At 48.9% G+C, this 20,709-nt stretch overlaps 1 protein-coding gene across 1 annotated transcript in view; it reads left to right on the forward strand.

The window, feature by feature from the left end:
* Positions 1-19,928, forward strand: part of col2a1b (collagen, type II, alpha 1b) — a 41,107-nt gene extending 21,179 nt beyond the window's left edge. The window contains 38 exon segments of the mRNA XM_062470551.1: positions 970-1,068; positions 1,332-1,376; positions 1,519-1,617; positions 1,766-1,819; positions 2,372-2,479; positions 2,706-2,759; positions 3,428-3,526; positions 3,900-3,953; positions 4,983-5,081; positions 5,510-5,563; positions 6,350-6,403; positions 6,829-6,882; positions 7,579-7,632; positions 7,932-7,976; positions 8,223-8,321; positions 9,461-9,568; positions 9,691-9,744; positions 10,171-10,224; positions 10,557-10,610; positions 10,766-10,819; positions 11,923-12,030; positions 12,308-12,361; positions 13,384-13,437; positions 13,576-13,606; positions 13,609-13,640; positions 13,643-13,738; positions 15,166-15,273; positions 15,796-15,903; positions 16,055-16,108; positions 16,249-16,356; positions 16,665-16,718; positions 16,971-17,078; positions 17,290-17,343; positions 17,529-17,636; positions 17,765-18,053; positions 18,435-18,622; positions 19,159-19,401; positions 19,726-19,928. Of these exon segments, the coding sequence (XP_062326535.1) occupies positions 970-1,068; positions 1,332-1,376; positions 1,519-1,617; positions 1,766-1,819; positions 2,372-2,479; positions 2,706-2,759; positions 3,428-3,526; positions 3,900-3,953; positions 4,983-5,081; positions 5,510-5,563; positions 6,350-6,403; positions 6,829-6,882; positions 7,579-7,632; positions 7,932-7,976; positions 8,223-8,321; positions 9,461-9,568; positions 9,691-9,744; positions 10,171-10,224; positions 10,557-10,610; positions 10,766-10,819; positions 11,923-12,030; positions 12,308-12,361; positions 13,384-13,437; positions 13,576-13,606; positions 13,609-13,640; positions 13,643-13,738; positions 15,166-15,273; positions 15,796-15,903; positions 16,055-16,108; positions 16,249-16,356; positions 16,665-16,718; positions 16,971-17,078; positions 17,290-17,343; positions 17,529-17,636; positions 17,765-18,053; positions 18,435-18,622; positions 19,159-19,401; positions 19,726-19,872 (3,339 nt within the window). The 3' untranslated portion in view covers positions 19,873-19,928.
* Positions 19,929-20,709: the final 781 nt, after the last annotated feature.

Here is a 20,709-nt window from a genome sequence, read left to right on the forward strand (position 1 = left end):
CACTTAGACTGGGTAATAAGTAGCTGGGTGTTCGCCAAGAGCATTGGGCCCCATGAAAGGATTATTTTCCGGCCCCTTTAAAATAGATATTCATCTGTGACCAAGTTAGCCCCAGTATAACCCTTGTTGGGCAGAGCCCACCAGGATTATCCCCCTTTTCATCTGGTAATGACACTTCTCACAAAGTTCTGGGCAATCCCCCCTACACGCAGACAGAACTCACCCTCTTTATATAACAACCCCAACTAGCTAACGCATTCTGACTGTATGATGTCACACTATTGAGTCAGGCTGCACAGAATGCTCAGAGAGATTCCACTTAGCCCGTCTCTCCAATGCTACGGACTCACAGCTCTGTGGATGGTCAGTATTTAGGTAATTGGTGTGGGATGCTGGCCATCTCTACTTAGCCCTGCAAGATATTACTCACTTGGCTGTGGCTTGGGCTATAATAAAAGTGACTAATAAAATAGATTTATAAGTCATGTGTGCCAAATGTGGCTTTCCAGATATTAAAAGGGTTTTGCAAACAGTCTTCTCTAATTTCATTGGTTTTCTGTAAACAACTTACCACTGTGTTAATTCATTTACTAATTTTTTGTTTAGTTTTTACCATGTCCAATTAGGAACAAATAGTGAATTAATTTTATTATGTGTTTTTACTACTTCAAAAGCTAAATGTGCCAGGTTAGCCTCATGCTAAAATGTTAGCATATCAGTACAATTCAATTAGTCTAATGCTCATAGATAAATATCACAACTGGCTGCAAATCTATCAACTGCCTCATCTAAAATACTGTAGTTCTACAAGCATTTATCAGGATAAAAGCAAAAGTTTTTATATTCGTACGTTCTCCTGCCATCTTGATTTATATGAATGATTGATGGAGCGACTTATTGGTTGGATAATTAATTGATGTAGTGATTCCTTGATTCACTGTAACCCCTCCTGTCTCCTGTCCTGTCCAGGGAGAAGCTGGCCCCACCGGAGCTCGCGGCCCCGAGGGAGCCCAGGGGCCCCGTGGAGAGTCAGGAACTCCTGGATCACCTGGACCCTCTGGCGCCTCTGTAAGTCTCCTCTGGAGGACACGCACAACTGTTTATTTCTGGCCTATTTGATCAATTGATCTAATTGTAAGTAAATAAACACGAAGGGAAGCTGCTTGTGTTGTTTACCAAAACAAAGAAGTGTTCAGTACTAGGAGAGGAGCTCCTGTGTTGCTACAGTTTTGGTACATGAGCTGTGACAGAGGAGCTCTTAGACAGTGTGTTATGTTAGTGTGTGTGTAAGACCACCTGTAACGCCTCTGTATCCCTCCTCCTCTCTGCAGGGAAACCCTGGTACTGATGGAATCAACGGAGCCAAAGGATCTGCTGTGAGTTTGTAGCGTCACTTCCTGTCCCCTCCAGTACTGTCTCATCAGTCCTTACTCGTGAAGGGACAACATCTCTCCTCTGAGGTGATTGGGATGACACGGACCGGACATTGAGGGTAATGTTGTGTGTCTCCCCCCACAGGGCGCTCCTGGTATCGCTGGTGCCCCTGGCTTCCCCGGACCCCGCGGCCCCCCCGGGCCTCAGGGAGCCACTGGACCCCTGGGACCAAAGGGAACGTCGGTAGGTACACAGTTCAAAACCCTCACCTCGGCTCAGGTCTAAACCCTGCCTCAATGGAGGAGAGGGCATTTCATACTACAACAACTTGTGTTGTAGCACTGTGTAAACAGTCTCTATTCTTCCCTCTCTCCTCTCTCTCTCTGTTCAGGGTGACCCTGGTATCCCAGGCTTCAAGGGAGAGGCTGGACCCAAGGGAGAGCTCGTAAGTGCTTCTACTGTTTAACTATTTAAATGTGATGTAACTAACTACCTCACCAACACACTGAATAGAGCACTAACCTGACCATATGTGAAATATCCTCATGTTCTTATTCTCCCTCGAACACCAGAACATATAATACTGGCAGGATACTAGAACACACTAGGACACTTCAGTATGATTTTAGCACTTTGGTTTGACGTCAAACTTGTCATTATCATCATTATCATGACAATTCACTCCATCCATTACAGGCCTCAGGTTGCAGAGAGCGTTGCTCCTTTCTAGCCTGTAATATTAGGATGAAACCACAAGGGGGCAGTGTTTAATCCACTGCCATTTCATGTCAGAGATACAGATACAGATTTATTTGTATGAAAATATGACATTTTTACCTAAACACTTTTCTCCCATACATTTCACATAATTAATGCCACATTTCATCAGCCTTCCATCAGCCCCATCACAGATTTACACATACACAGACACTCACACAAACACACACACACATGCACAGACCCACAGTAACACAATATCTCCTCCCCTATGTGACAGGGGCCTGCTGGACTTCAAGGGCCCCTGGGCCCTGCAGGAGAGGAGGGAAAGAGAGGTCCCCGTGGAGAGCCTGGTGCTGCCGGACCCCTCGGACCCCCTGGAGAGAGAGTGAGTACCCCAGCACCGTCACAAGCTGACAGGGACCCCCCGGGTCTGGCACACTCTGGTCAGATACTGGAAAATCAATCCTCTTAGATTTGATTCTTTCCACATGGATAAAACACTGTCCAAATGTGGACTTTAATGCTATACTGCTGTTGTTAATGGCCTAACTCTCAATCTCTCTCTCTCTCTCTCTCTCTCTCTTCCATCTCACTCACTCTTTTTTCTCTAGGGTGCGCCTGGTAACCGTGGTTTCCCAGGACAAGATGGTCTGGCTGGTCCCAAGGTGAGTATCACCATGACAACAGCCATCCCAGGATAGACGGCATGTTGTATACAGGAAATGAACACAAATACATTGCACGGAGACAGATCGAGCCTGAATGTGCCAGGAGCAGAGAGATGAGATAAGAGATGGATGGATGTGTCAGCAGTTATGGTTGTTTTGAATCGGTAGAACAGTGAATTATTGAACACATCCCCTGCCAAGAGCTGGTGTGAAAATGACATTCTGTACCATTTGGACAGGCTTAACTCTGCCAAGCTGACTCAAGATAGAGCTGTTGGAATTAATTTGCCAAATTTATAATCAAATTTGAAACAATTTTTGCGCACAGCAGTCTTAAATGGGAATAGTCGCTTACGAATTAAATGAATAAACGAAGAGAAAAAAAAGCACTTGTTTTTTACATTGGTGTGGGTTGAGGTACCTGCAGTTTTGCCATATCACCACAGGGGGGCAGCATGGGTCTCATACCACTGACATACTGCAGCCCTCTCCTTCATCAAAAAACCCACTCAGGTTAACTATTAAATTGAATAAAAAGTACCAGAATGAACTTCAGATGTTGACACAAAGGTTTCAAAGATAGGACCCCATCTTTATGAGGTGAGATGCCTCCATCTCTCCCACCTGAGTGAATGACCCTCTCCTTCCTCCTCCTCCCCACCCAGGGAGCCCCTGGCGAGCGTGGACCCGCAGGTGTGGGTGGTCCCAAGGGAGCCAACGGAGACCCAGGTCGCCCTGGAGAGCCTGGTCTGCCTGGTGCCAGAGTAAGTAGCCCCGCGCCCTGCCAGCTCCTCTGGTGCTCCACGCCGCTGTAGGCAGTCAAGGCTAGAAGGAGATTACACAAAGTATATCCAGTAACATTTTTATTGACATATAGTCTACTTATAAACCATCCCTAAATGAGTCACATTTCAACAGATTGGTGAGAGTTTGATTTGTTTGACAAACCTCTTCGGTCACCTCTATTTGGTAGTGAATAAGTATGAAATTCAACCAATAATTGTACTAAAGAACGAGTGACAGTCCATTATAATATGTAACCACTATTGTTTTCATGGGTTCATGGTATATCACGACTGTTTGATTGATCAACCTGTGTCCATTTCATTAATCAGTTTCTCTGATCTCTGATTGTAGGGTCTCACTGGTCGCCCTGGTGATGCTGGTCCTCAAGGCAAAGTTGGACCTTCTGTAAGTCTGCTACTTGTCATGCTCGTCATGACAACTCTTCCCAAAACACTGTCTTGAAATTGTCTATCGCATGGATGATGTCACGCTGCGTCAAGATTGGACGATTTTACAGATGGACGACTGAGAAGTTAGATTATGGTTTTGAACAAATATATTGCTCACTCACAGTGAACCCAGAGAGACAAACCTCAAAACATATAGCTATAGACAAGATGATTTTCTGAAGTGTCCTGGAGGTGTTGTGTGTGTATATATGTGTGAGTGTGTGGCTGTTTTTATACCTAACTGCCACCTTGCAGATAAACCCAGAGCCTGTCTGTGTGACAGGTAGACCCAGAGCCTGTCTGTGTGACAGGTAGACCCAGAGCCTGTCTGTATGACAGGTAGACCCAGAGCCTGTCTGTGTGACAGGTAGACCCAGAGCCTGTCTGTGTGACAGGTAAACCCAGAGCCTGTCTGTGTGACAGGTAGACCCAGAGCCTGTCTGTGTGACAGGTAGACCCAGAGCCTGTCTGTGTGACAGGTAGACCCAGAGCCTGTCTGTGTGACAGTTTGGACTCCTCCTGGGGTTCTATCTTCATTCCCTTCTCATCTCCCCCTTCACTTCCCTCAATTTCCTTCTCTTTTCTTCTCGCCTCTTCCATTCAACAGGGCTTTGACAGGGCTCGGCTCAATGGCACACAGAGATTAACAATTAGGAAGTGTGCTTTTGTAAATTGTTCGAGTTATACTCTCAGTTACTCCTATTTCATCAGAAGCCCATGTTTTTCTTTGTGTTAACTTCATCATTTATGACTAGCAAGGACAACCATCCGTAGATAGAGGTGGACGTTTTTTTCCTAGACCTGACAGTCCCCATTGTAAAGCTAGTGTCTTCACTAAATCACCCCCATTCCCGCCCCTGCTCCAGTTAAGGTTTGTCCTGACCTGCCCCCCATCCTCCAGTGTTGTGGTGCTTGTACCCTGACCCCCTTGTGTGTACCCTGACCCCCCTGTGTGTACCCTGACCCCCCTGTGTGTGTGTCCCAGGGTGCTGCTGGTGAGGATGGTCGCCCTGGACCCCCTGGCCCTATGGGAGCTCGTGGACAGCCTGGAGTCATGGGATTCCCTGGACCCAAAGGAGCCAATGTAGGTCTAACATGTACTTCCTGTACATTCACATACAACACATGCGCTAGTCACTGTAGGTCTAACATGTACTTCCTGTACATTCACATACAACACATGCGCTAGTCACTGTAGCTCTAACATGTACTTCCTGTACATTCACATACAACACATGCGCTCATCACTGTAGGTCTAACATGTACTTCCTGTACATTCACATACAACACATGCGCTAGTCACTGTAGGTCTAACATGCACTTCCTGTACGTTCACATACAACACATGCGCTCATCACTGTAGGTCTAACATGCACTACTTACACATGTCCTTTACACACACTGTAACATCATCTTCACTTTCCCCCATATACCAGGGCACTTCATTTACAGTCTATTATATTGATTGGTCACTTGATTTGATTGGCTAATGCTGTGTCTTCCTGTCGCCAGGGTGAGCCTGGTAAGGGAGGAGAGAAGGGTCTCCTGGGAGCTCCCGGTCTGAGGGTAAGTGTTGCTGCTGATGTCATTATTGAGTTTGGATCCTGAAAGGATTCTTCAGTTTCCCCTAGAAATCTTTAAAAAAAAACTTTAAGAATTGTTTGTGATTAGGGGGGGACCTTTTATCGATTGAATTGTTGACCATTTTGCTTGATCAAATAATATTTAGTTATGGTAAAAGGAAATATTTTCTTGTTAGAAGGTTCACCTAGAGGGACAATTGGATAATCTAGTGCTTTCTAGGTTGGATGGTATTATATAACACCATACTCTTTACTCTATTATTACTGTATAGTCATTACTGTGGTGTTGCTATACACACTCAACAGAACAGAAGTTAGCTAATCTTATTGAATCACAATATACTAATCAATCCCTAAGCTGCAGAATATGACCAGTCTGAACAGTCTATGTTGGATGCAAATAGTTTGTTTATTTTTATCCCACCTATTTGTATTAATTCCACACATTTAGTTGCGGCTGTCATACAGTACACATTCAGATATCTGCACAGACCCTGTCCAGCTTATCTCCCAGAGCTAGTGATGTAGTCTTATCTGCTCTCAGAGCCTGGCAAGTTGAGCAGTGACAGCTCTAATTAAAACTACTTGTCTTTTAGTGAATCTCATAGCCTATGGCCTCTAACTGATCCTTTCTCTCTCTATCCCTCTCTCTCTCTCTGTCTCTTTCTACCTCTTTCACCCTCTCTCTCTATTCCCCCCCCCCCTCTATCCCTCTCTCTATCCCTCTCTCTCTGTCTCTCTCTCCCTTTCTCTCTCTTCCTCCCCTCAGGGTCTTCCTGGTAAGGATGGAGAGACAGGAGCTGCTGGACCTCCTGGCCCCGCCGTACGTATCCCACAATGCCACAGTCTTTCTGTCTTCCTCTCTCCGATCTTATCCACCTTTCTCAATTTGCTCTCTTGACTCCCCATGTGAACTGTGGCGAGGCAGGGAGCTAGTCTCCAATGTCTTTGATAAGAAAGTAATGAGAAGTTCACGTGTTTTGGAGACACAGCTAATGCACCGAACACAGGGTGGGCAGCTGTACGATAAAAACGCAATCAAGGCTTTTGTATCAATCTTTCTCAATCATCTTCAATTAGTTATAGTCATGTTAAATTTCCCACTCTTAATTTAACTGAACTAAGATGATCTTTTAGTAAAGCTGATTTGATTATAATAGTGATGAAGGTAAACAGACCATATAGACATCGGACTGTGGGTGATGTGGGGTGGTTGTACCTTACTCACTGTGTTTCCCATCACCGCAGGGACCTGCTGGAGAGAGAGGGGAGCAGGGGCAGCCTGGACCTTCTGGATTCCAGGTGAGTCTCCATCTGTACCTGGGAATGCTGGGATGCTCCTGTGACAACCTGCTTTGTAGCTGTACTCTTACCTGTACTAGCTGTACTCTAACCTGTACTAGCTGTACTCTCACCTGTACTACCTGTAGTCTTACCTGTACTAGCTGTACTCTCACCTGTACTAGCTGTAATCTTATCTGTACTAACTGTACTCTCACCTGTACTACCTGTAGTCTTACCTGTACTAGCTGTACTCTCACCTGTACTACCTGTACTCTCACCTGTACTAGCTGTATTCTCACCTGTACTAGCTGTATTCTCACCTGTACTACCTGTACTCTCACCTGTACTACCTGTACTCTCACCTGTACTAGCTGTATTCTCACCTGTACTAGCTGTATTCTCACCTGTACTAGCTGTATTCTCACCTGTACTAGCTGTATTCTCACCTGTACTAGCTGTATTCTCACCTGTACTAGCTGTATTCTCACCTGTACTACCTGTACTCTCACCTGTACTAGCTGTATTCTCACCTGTACTAGCTGTATTCTCACCTGTACTAGCTGTATTCTCACCTGTACTAGCTGTATTCTCACCTGTACTAGCTGTATTCTCACCTGTACTAGCTGTATTCTCACCTGTACTAGCTCTACTCTTACCTGTACTAACTTTCACCACAGTTGAGTTGTTCCTGAATGTCTGTTTCCCCGTGTGCAGGGTCTGCCTGGACCTCCCGGCCCCCCAGGTGAGGGAGGCAAGCCCGGTGACCAGGTGGGTGCTCATCCTCTGACCCCTGACCCTTGAACCCTGACCCATCATATTACAAAGCAATTTCTCTACAGAACAGGAAGAACCAACCCTGTAGAACTAGCAAAGGCCCGAGAACAGTTCTAGAATGTTTTTTCCATTTCTGATTATGAGCCATTCTGCATATTAGATATGTAATCACGTTTATTCATAGCTGAGACATTTGAATGACCCCCAGATAATGAATGTCAGGTTAGCCTGTCTTATTTGTAACTATGGCAATGTATTTGCATGACAATAACCTCTGTCTGCTTCCTGTTCAGGGTGTTCCAGGAGAGGGAGGAGCAGCCGGTGCTACTGGACCCAGAGTGAGTTCACTGACTGATGATAAATAAGCTGCATCGATTGGTTCATTACCCAACAACTTACTAACAATGGTCCAACCGTTGGTTCACAGTTCTAGTAGTTTCCTCAAAGTTCTATCAATGAACAGGTTGTATCTGTTGTGACAAGGTTGCATTACGCTATAACAAAATGTTCTTTTGATATTTATATTATTGATATTTATATTGAGCCGAGTTGAACTGAACGTGTGTGTGGTTGGTCCCCTGTAGGGTGAGCGAGGTTTCCCAGGAGAGAGAGGAGGTGCTGGGCCCCAGGGTCTACAGGGGCCTCGAGGTCTTCCTGGAACTCCTGGAACTGACGGACCCAAGGTGAGTCCACCAACCAACCCAACACCACGTCAGCCCCTGACTACGCAACACAGACACAGAGGATACACAGAGACTGCTATCTAGTTGTGATGTTAGCGACTGCAAGCTGTAGCATTGCAACATTTGACGCTAGCTACCAAATATTAGTTCTGGGCAGTGTAGCAGAGATGTTCAGTAGACGTATTTAGCTGAGAAACCTTGAACTAAACCATCGCCAGTTTTTTTGGTGTTTCCAGCAATGAATGTGTTTTAGACAAGGTGTGGGCTGCAGTGATGGAGGTGCTGGGGGTTCCAGAGAACCTAATTACTGCCTTTGATTTAGTAAAGCCTGCTTTGCTGCTGTGTTTACTCCCAAGCCCCAGCACCCCTCAGTGCAAGGCTGGGAGGAGGGACAGACTGAGGCTGGGATTAAGGTCCAGGTTAGAGGGAGGGATGAGCAGAGGAACAGTATGTCATAACTGGAGGTGGGAGGGCGGGGGGGGGGGGGGGGGTGTACACCGGGGGGGGGGGGGCAGAAATACATTTGTAAAAGCTCCCGCTGGAAGTTTCAGTAGCAGGAGCAGATGCAAGCAGCACACAGCTAGTCAAGCGACGGGAAGCAGAGAGACAACTGATCTAACTTGGAAGGATGTTGTGGGCAACGCTGACAGCCGCGGCTGGGATGGTTCTCTCTGTGGCGTGCTGTGAGCGTGTTCACACACTGCCAGCTCTGTCAGGTGGTTACAGACAAACAGGGACGAAATAGAATCCCACAGCAGGCATTGTTTGAGGGAAGCTAAGATCAGAATGTGAGTGTGGAGATGACGTGTAGTAGCCGCGGGGAGTGGGGGGATGAGGCCTGGAGGAGTTGTAAACCTTGCTTTGTACTCACCTCATCGAAAAGGTGTTTTTATTCACAGCTACTTGCATATACTTTCACTCTTTCTCACTCTATTTTTTTTGTCTCTATCTGCCTCTCTCTCTCTCTCTCTCTCTCTCTCTCTCTCTCTCTCTCTCTCTCTCTCTCTCTCTCTCTCTCTCTCTCTCTCTCTCTCTCAAACCCTCCATCTCTTTCTATTCCTACTCTCTCTCTCTCTCTGTCTCTCTGTCTCTCTGTCTCTCTTACTCTCTCTCCCTCCCTTCCTCTCTTTGTGTTCCAGGGAGCCATTGGGCCTGGTGGGGCCCCCGGAGCCCAGGGACCCCCTGGTCTGCAGGGCATGCCTGGAGAAAGAGGAGCCTCCGGCATTCCTGGACCAAAGGGTGACAGAGTGAGTCACCACTCTCTCTAACTAAACAAAATCTCACTTGCGTTCTCCTTCATGGAACTTTCTATGTCATTGGCATCATAGCATTCCTGTTGAACTTGGGTGTGTGTGTGTGTTTTCCAAAGGGTGACAACGGTGAGAAAGGACCTGAGGGTGCCTCTGGCAAGGACGGTTCCAGAGTGAGTTCACTACTAAATCTTCTTTCAGACACACATGCAGGGAATACAGTCCACAGTGTTAGAAATCATATTTTATACAATCTTGGGCGCACACAGTACACATTTCTCGATCTTGTTTCGTTTTGGAACCATTCCTATCCTTATTATCCTGCACGTCAATCATGATTCCACTCACCATTCAGTCCCTCGGGCAGTGCTTTCACACATGCTCAATTATTCATAGTTTTATGCAAATCATGGACATTGATGCAAAATACCAAAACATCCTACATTACTGTCCGTGTCTCTCTCTCTGTTTCTCTCTCTCTGTTTCTCTCTGCCTCTCTCTCTCTCTCTCTCTCTCTCTCTCTCTCTCTCTCTCTCTCTCTCTCTCTCTCTCTCTCTCTCTCTCTCTCTCTCTCTCTCTCTCTCTCTCTCTCTCTGTAGGGTTTGACTGGCCCCATCGGACCCCCTGGTCCTGCTGGGCCCAACGGAGAGAAGGTGAGAAATACAGGACATAAACAAACATAAACAGATGTAAACAAACAGATGTAAACAAACTGGAACTTAGACTGGTACTGTACTTAGAAATATATACACATTCTACATAGACAGATAAACAGATATAAAAATCCTATAGACAGGTGTAATCAGACAAAAACAGTAGTGCTGTAGATATAGATCCCCTAGACAGGTGATATCCAGAGACATATTGTAGATGTATTGTAGACAGACTGTATTATGCGTTGCGAGGCAGACATGGATAAACAGTTGTGTTATACTGTGGTGGCGGTGTCGCTGATAGCAGCCTTCTGTCCTGTCTGCTCCTGTAGGGAGAGTCAGGACCTGCCGGGCCTTCTGGTGCTGCTGGGGCCCGTGGAGCGCCTGTACGTATCCTACACACACACACACACACACATAACACACTCGAATGCACACATACACAGATTAATGATGTTGTAATGATGATGAACCTTAGATGACTTCATGTTGATGTTTGTACCCCTGACGTTGACCTCTGACCTGTGTCCTCTCCTCCCAGGGTGACAGAGGAGAGACTGGACCACCCGGGCCTGCTGGTTTTGCTGGTCCTCCTGTGAGTATCACCAGCTCATTGAACACTGAGCAACAAATCGGGTGTGCTTGATTCGTCTTCCCCACGTTAAAGAAGCCATAGGCTCAGACCTGGAGTGCTGAAGCTGTAGCACAAATCTAATGCACCTCATATACGTCCTTTGACGACTTTTCTGTCTGTTATCGACCCGGGTCTCGTGTGTCCCGTATCCTCTGCAGAACAGCCCGTCTCTGACATCTGCTGAAATCACCCCCATAGATAGAAATGTACACACACCATACCGTTCACAGACTGGGGTCGAGAGACAACATATCTAACATCTTATTGTCTGTATTTGGTTCTAGTCTCATTCGTTTTCTTCCTACTGAGCGCTGTCATTATAGATAAATGTTAATGCTTAACTACATGTTGTTGAATTGATCTTGTATGGCAGACAATTCCTGTTTTGCGAAAACAGTGACCTCTATTTTTAGTAGCTATCGATCTGTTGAAAATATAAAAATTGTGTATTCTACAACAATGATAACATAAAAATATGTTACCTCATATTTTACCTCAGATAAAGATCAATGAATTTGGTCTCTATAGAATCCTCACAGTAGTATTTCTGTTTCCCCTCAGTCTGTCTTTCAGAACTGATCTGAAGTTGTGGATTGTGGTAATGAGACTATTCATGGTTATGGATTAAACCATGTACTGACCAGCTATTAACAACTTTAATTAGACCAGTTGGATAGGTCTCTCTCACTAATCGTTAACAACCTGGACATGTGGATGCTAATTATCCAACCACCTCAAGCAACCAAGCCCTCCAATTAGGCTCCTGTCAGGACCAACCCCTAATGGTCACCATTGTTCGACCCACTTCAATCGACTCCAACTCAGAAGAACGTTTAAATGCCTCAGTGGCAATGATGCAAAGTCATTAAATGAGGGTTTCATTTGCCAGGCTACGGAATAGTAACGCAGACGAGAAGTCAATATACGTGCCTAAAATGTTTGGTAAAACTAGGTAGCCTCTACCTGGGAGTGTGTTGAAGTGAGTGTGCTGCTGTCCAGGATGGTTGGCACGTGTGTGAGTTGACAGAACGGTACTGATGGGCCTCTGTCTCCATCTTCCCCAGGGTTCAGATGGCCAGCCTGGGGCCAAGGGAGAGCAGGGAGAGGGCGGCCAGAAGGGCGACGCTGGTGCCCCCGGACCCCAAGGACCCTCTGGTGCTCCAGGACCTTCGGTGGGTATCTCTCTGTGTCTGTCTCTCAATCTCTCTCATTCTGTCTACCTCTCTCTCTCTCTCCCTTTCTCTCTCTGTACCGCTCTCTCTCTCTCGCTTTCTCTCCCTGTACCTCTCTCCATCTCTCTCTACTTTACATTCTCTCTATCTCTCTCTCTTATCTCTCATCCTCTCTCTTTTTCTTTCTCTGTTTATCTTTGTCTTTGTATTCAGTCTTCAAATAAGACTGACCCCCAAGGTCCATATCATGAATTAATAATCCTGTCTTACATTTCAGGGTCCAACTGGAGTTTCTGGACCTAAAGGCGCTCGTGGAGCCCAGGGACCTCCTGTAAGTGCCCCTCGCCTGTCTGACACACATTGTCCACCTCATTAAATCAGGTCTAATATTCAGCATGTGGGATCGTATTTAGATACAGTATATGCTGCTGCAGTTAACGTTGTCATCCTTTTTTTCCTCTTCGCTCTTCTCTCTCCCCTCCCCCCCTCTCTCTCCCCTCCCCCCTCTCTCTCCCCTCCCCCCCCTCTCTCTCCCCTCCCCCCCCTCTCTCTCCCCTCCCCCCTCTCTCTCTCTCCCCTCCCCCCCCTCTCTCTCTCCCCTCCCCCCTCTCTCTCTCTCCCCTCCCCCCTCTCTCTCTCTCCCCTCCCCCCTCTCTCTCTCTCCCCTCCCCCCTCTCTCTCTCTCCCCTCCCCCCTCTCTCTCTCTCCCCTCCCCCCCCTCTCTCTCCCCTCCCCCCCCTCTCTCTCTCTCCCCTCCCCCCTCTCTCTCTCTCCCCTACCCCCCCTCTCTCTCTCTCTCCCCTCCCCCCTCTCTCTCTCTCCCCTCCCCCCCCTCTCTCTCCCCTCCCCCCCCTCTCTCTCTCTCCCCTCCCCCCTCTCTCTCTCTCCCCTCCCCCCTCTCTCTCTCTCCCCTCCCCCCCCCCTCTCTCTCTCTCCCCTCCCCCCTCTCTCTCTCTCCCCTCCCCCCTCTCTCTCTCTCCCCTCCCCCCTCTCTCTCTCGCTCCCCCCCTCTCTCTCTCTCCCCTCCCCCCCCTCTCTCTTCTCCCCTCCCCCCTCTCTCTCTCTCCCCTCCCCCCTCTCTCTCTCTCTCCCCTCTCTCTCTCTCCCCTCCCCCCTCTCTCTCTCTCCCCTCCCCCCTCTCTCTCTCTCCCCTCTCTCTCTCTCCCCTCCCCCCTCTCTCTCTCTCCCCTCCCCCCTCTCTCTCTCCCCCTCCCCCCCTCTCTCTCTCCCCTCCCCCCCTCTCTCTCGCTCCCCCCCTCTCTCTCTCTCCCCTCCCCCCTCTCTCTCTCTCCCCTCCCCCCTCTCTCTCCCCTCCCCCCTCTCTCTCTCGCTCCCCCCCTCTCTCTCTAACAGGGTGCCAACTGGTTTCCCTGTGCTGCTGGCAGAGTCGGACCTCCAGGTCCTAATGTGCGTACAGAAGACCTACTCCTCCAGTCAAGTTACAACTCTGGATTATTAGAATTACAGGGTCATATCTGTCCTTCCTTCAAGGATCTGAAGAATAGATTCTAATCTACAGACGATCTCTCCTCCTCTTTGCCTCAGGGTAACCCCGGTCCTTCTGGGCCCGCTGGTCCTCCGGTAAAGATGGTCCCAAGGGCGTCCGAGGGTGATGGCTGGTCCCCCAGGCCGACAGGGAGACGCTGGGCTGCGTGGAGCCGCTGGCACCCCCGGAGAGAAGGGAGATTCTGGAGAGGACGGCCCCCCTGTGAGTTCCCCTCCCGTCACACTCTTCCCTCCCCGCCCGGGTCCCAACTGGCCCCAGAGCAGTATCACATACACACATGCACACCTGTCATACCTGCACACCGAAATTTACATTTAGTCATTTAGCAGTCGCTCTTATCCAGAGCGACTTACAGTAAGTACAGGGACATTCCCCCCGAGGCAAGTAGGGTGAAGTGCCCCAAGGACACAACGTCATTTTGTACGGCCGGGAATCGAACCAGCAACCTTCGGATTACTAGCCCAATTCCCTAACCGCTCAGCCACCTGACACCTGCCACACAGGGCAGGAAGAGGAGCCACATCAAACCCAAGGAGAATGCTCTCACACCCCGGGACCTCGGGAAGGTCTTTTGGCACGTCGAAAACGGGTTCTGAGAGTCGTGTCCCAAAGCCCCTGGCTGCCCTGTGTGTCCAGGGAAAAGAAGGTGGAGGGTTATTTATCTGTCATGACAGGAAGTGCAGCTGCCCAGCCATGCTCCCGTCTGCCAGGGGTTCAGCACAGGGTTAATAGCCCAGACCATTTAGAGTCTGGAGACACAACGACAAAGAGATGGACAACATGATTGCAGAGTACGACTGGAGGATCTTACACGGCACTTACACAGAGAGAGGATAAACTGACCGACACCCACATAGGATGGCTGACAGCCATCCTATGGAAATTGTCTACATTACCCTCTCAAGCAGAGAGGCCAGATGTGCGGAGAGAAACAATTCTACCTCCATCACAGCATCTCAGTCTGCCTCACACACCTCTCAGGTGTGGAATCACTTATTTATAGCACACACACGGATGGTTCGGAGAGGGCGATGTAAGAAGAGGGAGAGACAGATAGAAGTGGAGAGCGACAGAGGAAGAGGTTGACTGGAACCAGTGAACCAGAGGGAGTGAGAGAGTGAATCTTGATGTCAGGATGTGATGTTGAGTGTGACAAGGGTTTCTTGTAGGACATGAACCTTGTAGGAAAAACTTGACTCTGACACAACATGAACCTTATAGAATACAAAAATAAGAACCTAATAATAGAATAGAATACATTAAAGAATGGAAAGTATTTGATTAATGTGATGCAGTATCTATGCGTTAGATTCGAAACGGGTCTCAACCTATTTTTGAAACTCATAGAATACAGCACATAAAATGGTTGTGAAAAATAACATCCTTAACACCTCCTTTTCTCTCTCTCTCTCTCTCTCTCTCTCTCTCTCTCTCTCTCTCTCTCTCTCTCTCTCTCTCTCTCTCTCTCTCTCTCTCTCTCTCTCTCTCTCTCTCTCTCTCTCTCTCTCTCTCTCTCTCTCCCCTTCCCCCCCCCTCTCTCTCTCTCTCTCTCTCTCTCTATCTCCCCCCCTTCCCTCCCCCCCTCTCTCTCTCTCTCCCCCTTCCCTCCTCCTCTCTCTCCACTCCAGGGTCCCGACGGCCCCTCAGGACCTTCTGGTCTGGCTGGACAGCGTGGTATTGTTGGCCTTCCTGGTCAACGTGGAGAAAGAGGCTTCCCTGGTCTTCCAGGACCCTCTGTAAGTCTCTCTCACACACACACACACAGCACGCAGGCACACACACACACCACGCACCACACACACACATACTGTACAGAATCTGACTGACTCTAAGAAACAGGCTGTTAGATTTAATTAATGTACAAGTCGGCCGGCCACAGTCCCTCAGTGGCAAAAGACTTGGTCTGTATAGATTCTGAAGTATTCGAAATGACATGATGTACAAGGCAAGATTCTGAAGGGAAAGAAATTCGCCCCACTCGAAGTAGATAAAGGGAAGAGGAAAATAGAGAAAGAAAAAACCTAGAAGTCAAACTGATGATGTCTCCCCCATGTTGATTCTTTAGCCAGACCATCACATGAAGGCTCACCTTTGGGTTTAGCTTGTCAAAAATCCAACTGGCCTATAACCATTGGAGGATACATTATTTCAACTGACCACGCTAGGTCTACTAGCTGCTTTCCTAACCTCCATGTGAGCTGGATCGGGATTGTCGCCCCCTGTTGGTGACTCTGTGCCATTGTGTGCTGTGTGTTCAGGGTGAGCCTGGTAAACAGGGATCTCCTGGTGGTAGCGGAGACCGTGGACCCCCTGGCCCAGTTGGACCCCCTGGGCTGACTGGACCTTCTGGAGAGCCTGGCAGAGAGGTCAGTTTGATTGATCGATTGATGGAGATAGACTGGTTGATTGACTGACTGATAGATGGATGGACAAAATGATAAATACATTGATGAATAGATTTATTGATCAGTGGATTTAACATAGTTATTTATATGAAGCTGTCTGGTTGTCTGACAGGGCAATGCTGGATCTGATGGTCCTCCTGGCAGAGATGGCGCCACTGGTATCAAGGTACGAGTCCTCGTCTCCCTTCACTCCAGATGGACAGAGGAACAAGCATGATGTCACTGCAGTAGTACAGCACGAGCCTCAGTATTATTATACATTTGGTATTTGACTGACTGGACTGCTCTGTGACCTCTGACCCCCAGGGTGACCGTGGTAACACAGGCCCTGCTGGAGCCCCTGGTGCACCTGGGGCCCCTGGAGCCTCCGGCCCCGTCGGTCCCACCGGCAAGCAGGGAGACAGAGGAGAGGCGGTGAGTACCCTGTCGTACTGACCTCTGGTGTCCTATCCTTTGTAGTACTTATTTCTGTAGTATGAGTCTTTGTAGTACAACCCTCTAGTACTCATTTCTGTAGTACTGACCTGTGTAGTACTAATCTCTGTGGTGTTGTCCAAAGGGCCCCAAAAAAGTGCAAAAGGGATGTCTGATTGTGTTCACTGGAGTCTTTGATTGCAAGCCTAGTTGAACTAATTCAAGCTAGGAGGTTCTGTTTGATTGATGTTGGGGGGGAAAAACGAGTCCTGGAATGTTCTGATCAGGTTCATCTTGCTTTAATCTAGGGAGCCCAAGGACCAGCTGGACCAGCAGGACCAGCAGGAGCCAGAGGAATGGCTGTACGTGGAACACACACACACCATTACACATGACACACACACACCCTTACACATGACACACACACACCATTACACATGACACACTCACACACACAAACACAAACACAATTACACATCTCACACACACACAGACTTACAATTACACATCTCTCTTGCAGACACACACCCACAAGCATACGACACACACGCGCACACAGACACACAGGCGACATTGGCATAAAATGCTGACGTTGCATCACTCTCTTGGTCAAGGGACCCCAAGGACCTCGCGGTGACAAGGGAGAGGCTGGTGAGGGTGGAGAGAGGGGACAGAAGGGACACAGAGGCTTCACCGGTCTGCAGGGTCTCCCTGGACCTCCCGTGAGTACCCTGGAACCACAGACTAGGTCTGGTCATGATCACAGATGCTCCACATCTGTCCAATGTATGGATCAGCGGATGTTTGGATGAAGTATTCGTCCACAGATCCATATATCGTCCTGGATGTTAACTGAAACCGCTGCATTTGTTGGATGTAATCCTTTGAATGAGTCTGTCCTTGTTTCCCATGAACCTCTCTGTCTCCCTCCAGGGTCAAGCTGGAGACCAGGGTGCATCTGGACCTGCTGGACCCTCTGGAGCCAGAGTGAGTACAGACGCGTCCGCTAAGCTTCAGCCGCGCTCTTATCCCAGCTTATCACACCTAAGCACATGAAGGACTCTCCATCACAGCTGCCCTCACACCTGAGTACATGAAGGCCTCTCCACGTCAGGGTCGTCTCTCAAACAGTGCCTGAGTCGGACTCTGAGGCCCATGTTCTGTGTGTTTAGGGACCCCCTGGACCTATTGGACCCGGTGGAAAGGACGGTTCCAACGGTCTTCCTGGACCCATCGGACCCCCCGGACCCCGTGGTCGCTCTGGAGAGACCGGTCCCTCCGTAAGTGTCCAAACAAACTTACTGTATTGCTCCTCCTGTGGTGTCGTCTAGTTCTCTCTGAGTTCTCCTGGGAGTTTTCTTCAGTCTTGAGCCAACATGCCCCGCGTAACACTTCTCTCTCCATCCAGGGTCCCCCTGGTAACTCTGGCCCCCCCGGTCCTCCCGGGCCCCCCGGCCCAGGCATCGACATGTCCGCCTTCGCTGGCCTGTCTCAGCTTGAGAAGTCCCCTGACCCCCTGAGGTACATGCGTGCCGACCAGGCCTCCAGTAACCTGCGCCAACACGACGTTGAGGTGGACGCCACCCTCAAGTCTCTCAACAACCAGATCGAGAACATCCGCAGCCCCGAGGGCTCCAAGAAGAACCCCGCCAGGACCTGCAGAGACCTGAAGCTCTGCCACCCCGACTGGAAGAGCGGTGAGTGGCACACAGGGGGGACACGGACGCAGTAGGAACCATTATCCAGGGGTACACTGATGTAGTAGGATGTGTTAGCCAGGAGCACACTTATGTGGTAGGAACCATTAGCTGTAGGTGCAATGATATATAGTAGGAACCATTAACCAGGAGCACATTGGCATTGTCAGAGCCAGTAACCCATGGGTGCAATAATGTAGGAATCATGAACCCTTGAGTACATTAACCTGGCCTCTAACATTAACTCCAGAATTCTAGAATCTATAATTCAAAAGAGAAACTATCGCAAGAAAGAGACTAAAGTCACGAAAAGAAGGAGTAAATATTGTAGGTAAAAAATGAAGTAGGAACAACAGCTGATCCATGTGCATGTGTTTCCAGGAGAGTACTGGATCGACCCCAACCAGGGCTGCACCATCGACGCCATCAAGGTCTACTGTAACATGGAGACTGGCGAGTCCTGCGTCCACCCCAAGCCTGCCAGCATCCCACGCAAGAACTGGTGGTCCAGCAAGACCAAGGAGCGCAAACACATCTGGTTCGGAGAGACCATGAACGGAGGGTTCCACGTAAGTCTCTCTGTAGAACAACATGCGCTTATCTCAGGCAGTAGAAGTCCTGTCATCTCCCCTGAACGTTCCCCATCTCCCCTGAACGTTCCCCATCTCCCCTGAACGTTCCCCATCTCCCCTGAACGTTCCCCATCTCCCCTGAACGTTCCCCATCTCCCCTGAACGTTCCCCATCTCCCCTGAACGTTCCCCATCTCCCCTGAACGTTCCCCATCTCCCCTGAAAGTTCCCCATCTCCCTTGAACGTTCCCCATCTCCCCTGAACGTTCCCCATCTCCCCTGAACGTTCCCCATCTCCCCTGAACGTTCCCCATCTCCCCTGAACGTTCCCCATCTCCCCTGAACGTTCCCCATCTCCCCTGAACGTTCCCCATCTCCCCTGAACGTTCCCCATCTCCCCTGAACGTTCCCCATCTCCCCTGAACGTTCCCCATCTCCCCTGAACGTTCCCCATCTCCCCTGCTTACCACAGAAGAGCCATCCGGTGGAGCTCTAACCCTCCTTCTCTCCTCCCCTGTCTGTCGCCCCCCACAGTTCAGCTACGGCGACGACAGCCTGGCTCCCAACACCGCCGCTATCCAGATGACCTTCCTGAGGCTGCTGTCCACAGAGGCCGCCCAGAACCTCACCTACCACTGCCGCAACAGCGTGGCCTACATGGACGCGTCCGCGGGAAACCTGAAGAAGGCTTTGCTGCTGCAGGGCTCCAACGACGTGGAGATCCGAGCCGAGGGCAACAGCCGCTTCACCTACAGCGTCATGGAGGACGGATGCACGGTGAGATGGAGGGGGGCGAGGCGAGGCTTGGTTGCCAGGCTACAAGGAGAGGCAGAGGAGGACACGTGCATACTCTGGATGAATGGACAATCGTCTCTTTCTTTCTGTCTTTTTCTAACTCTATTTCTCTTTCTCTCTCTGTTAGTCACTGTCGCTACCTCTTCATTAACCCCGACATGCGCTCACATTCTGTACCCGTTTGTTGTCTTTCACTTTGTCACACACACGTAAACACGAACAAGAACACATGCAGACACACGCAGTTTGTCCCTGTTCCGTGGTTGTGTCTGCAATCCTCTGACCAGCATCTGTTCCTCCCTACAGAAACACACAGGACAGTGGGGCAAGACAGTCATCGAGTACAAGTCACAGAAGACCTCTCGTCTGCCCATTGTGGACATTGCCCCCATGGACATCGGTGGAGCAGACCAGGAGTTCGGAGTCGACGTTGGCGCAGTCTGTTTCTTGTAAAGATAGAGGGATGGAAAAAAGAGAAGCGTGAATAGAACAAAAAAAAAAACAGAAAAGATGAGAAAGAGAAACACACACTTCAAATGAAAAAAAGGAATAAAGAGAGGAAAGAAATATCAAGACACTTTTTTTTTAAATGGGACGTTTTTTCTAAGTAAAAAGTGCGTTTTCCAAGTCGTACTCCTAGGATATCTGCACTGAATGGCACCAGCAGCAGTCATCTGAGATTCATCCAGCACCGCCTCCGGTCTCCTCCCGACCCCCTCGCCCCTCTCTCTCTCCTAGAACCCCCCTACTCCCACCCCTACTCGATCCTGGGCGGCCCTCCCCTGAAGGCAAGGGGACCACGGCAGGGAGAGACAGATAGAAACGTGATGGTGTTATTTATTTATTGTTTAGGTGTGGGTCCCAGGTGTGTCACAAGCTGTGTGTGTATTTCTCCAGTCAAACAGCCAGTAGGAGCAGCAGATATATACTGTACAATAGTATATAAGTCACCCTCCCTCCACACACACACACCTTCAGCCCCACCCCATCCCTCCCCCACCCTTCTCCACTTCCCTCTCTTGCTCCATATCCACATATTATCTTGTTGAAACCAAAAAATCTAGCTATGTAGTAAGTGCAGGTGTTCCTATTTCGACCGCCAGTGTGTATCAGAAAGTTACTGTGTATTATAATAAAGTCAATGGTGCTATTGTTGTAAAACAAGTCTGTATTTTTTAACAACCAGATACTGATATGTAGTGACATGTATATATGTATATATATGTATATGTGTGTGTATACATATATATACAGTCGTCAGTGAGTACATTGCACCCTGGGAGTTTGTTT

This window comes from Osmerus eperlanus, chromosome 1 (assembly GCF_963692335.1).
Source record: "Osmerus eperlanus chromosome 1, fOsmEpe2.1, whole genome shotgun sequence".
Taxonomy (NCBI): Eukaryota; Metazoa; Chordata; class Actinopteri; order Osmeriformes; family Osmeridae; genus Osmerus; species Osmerus eperlanus.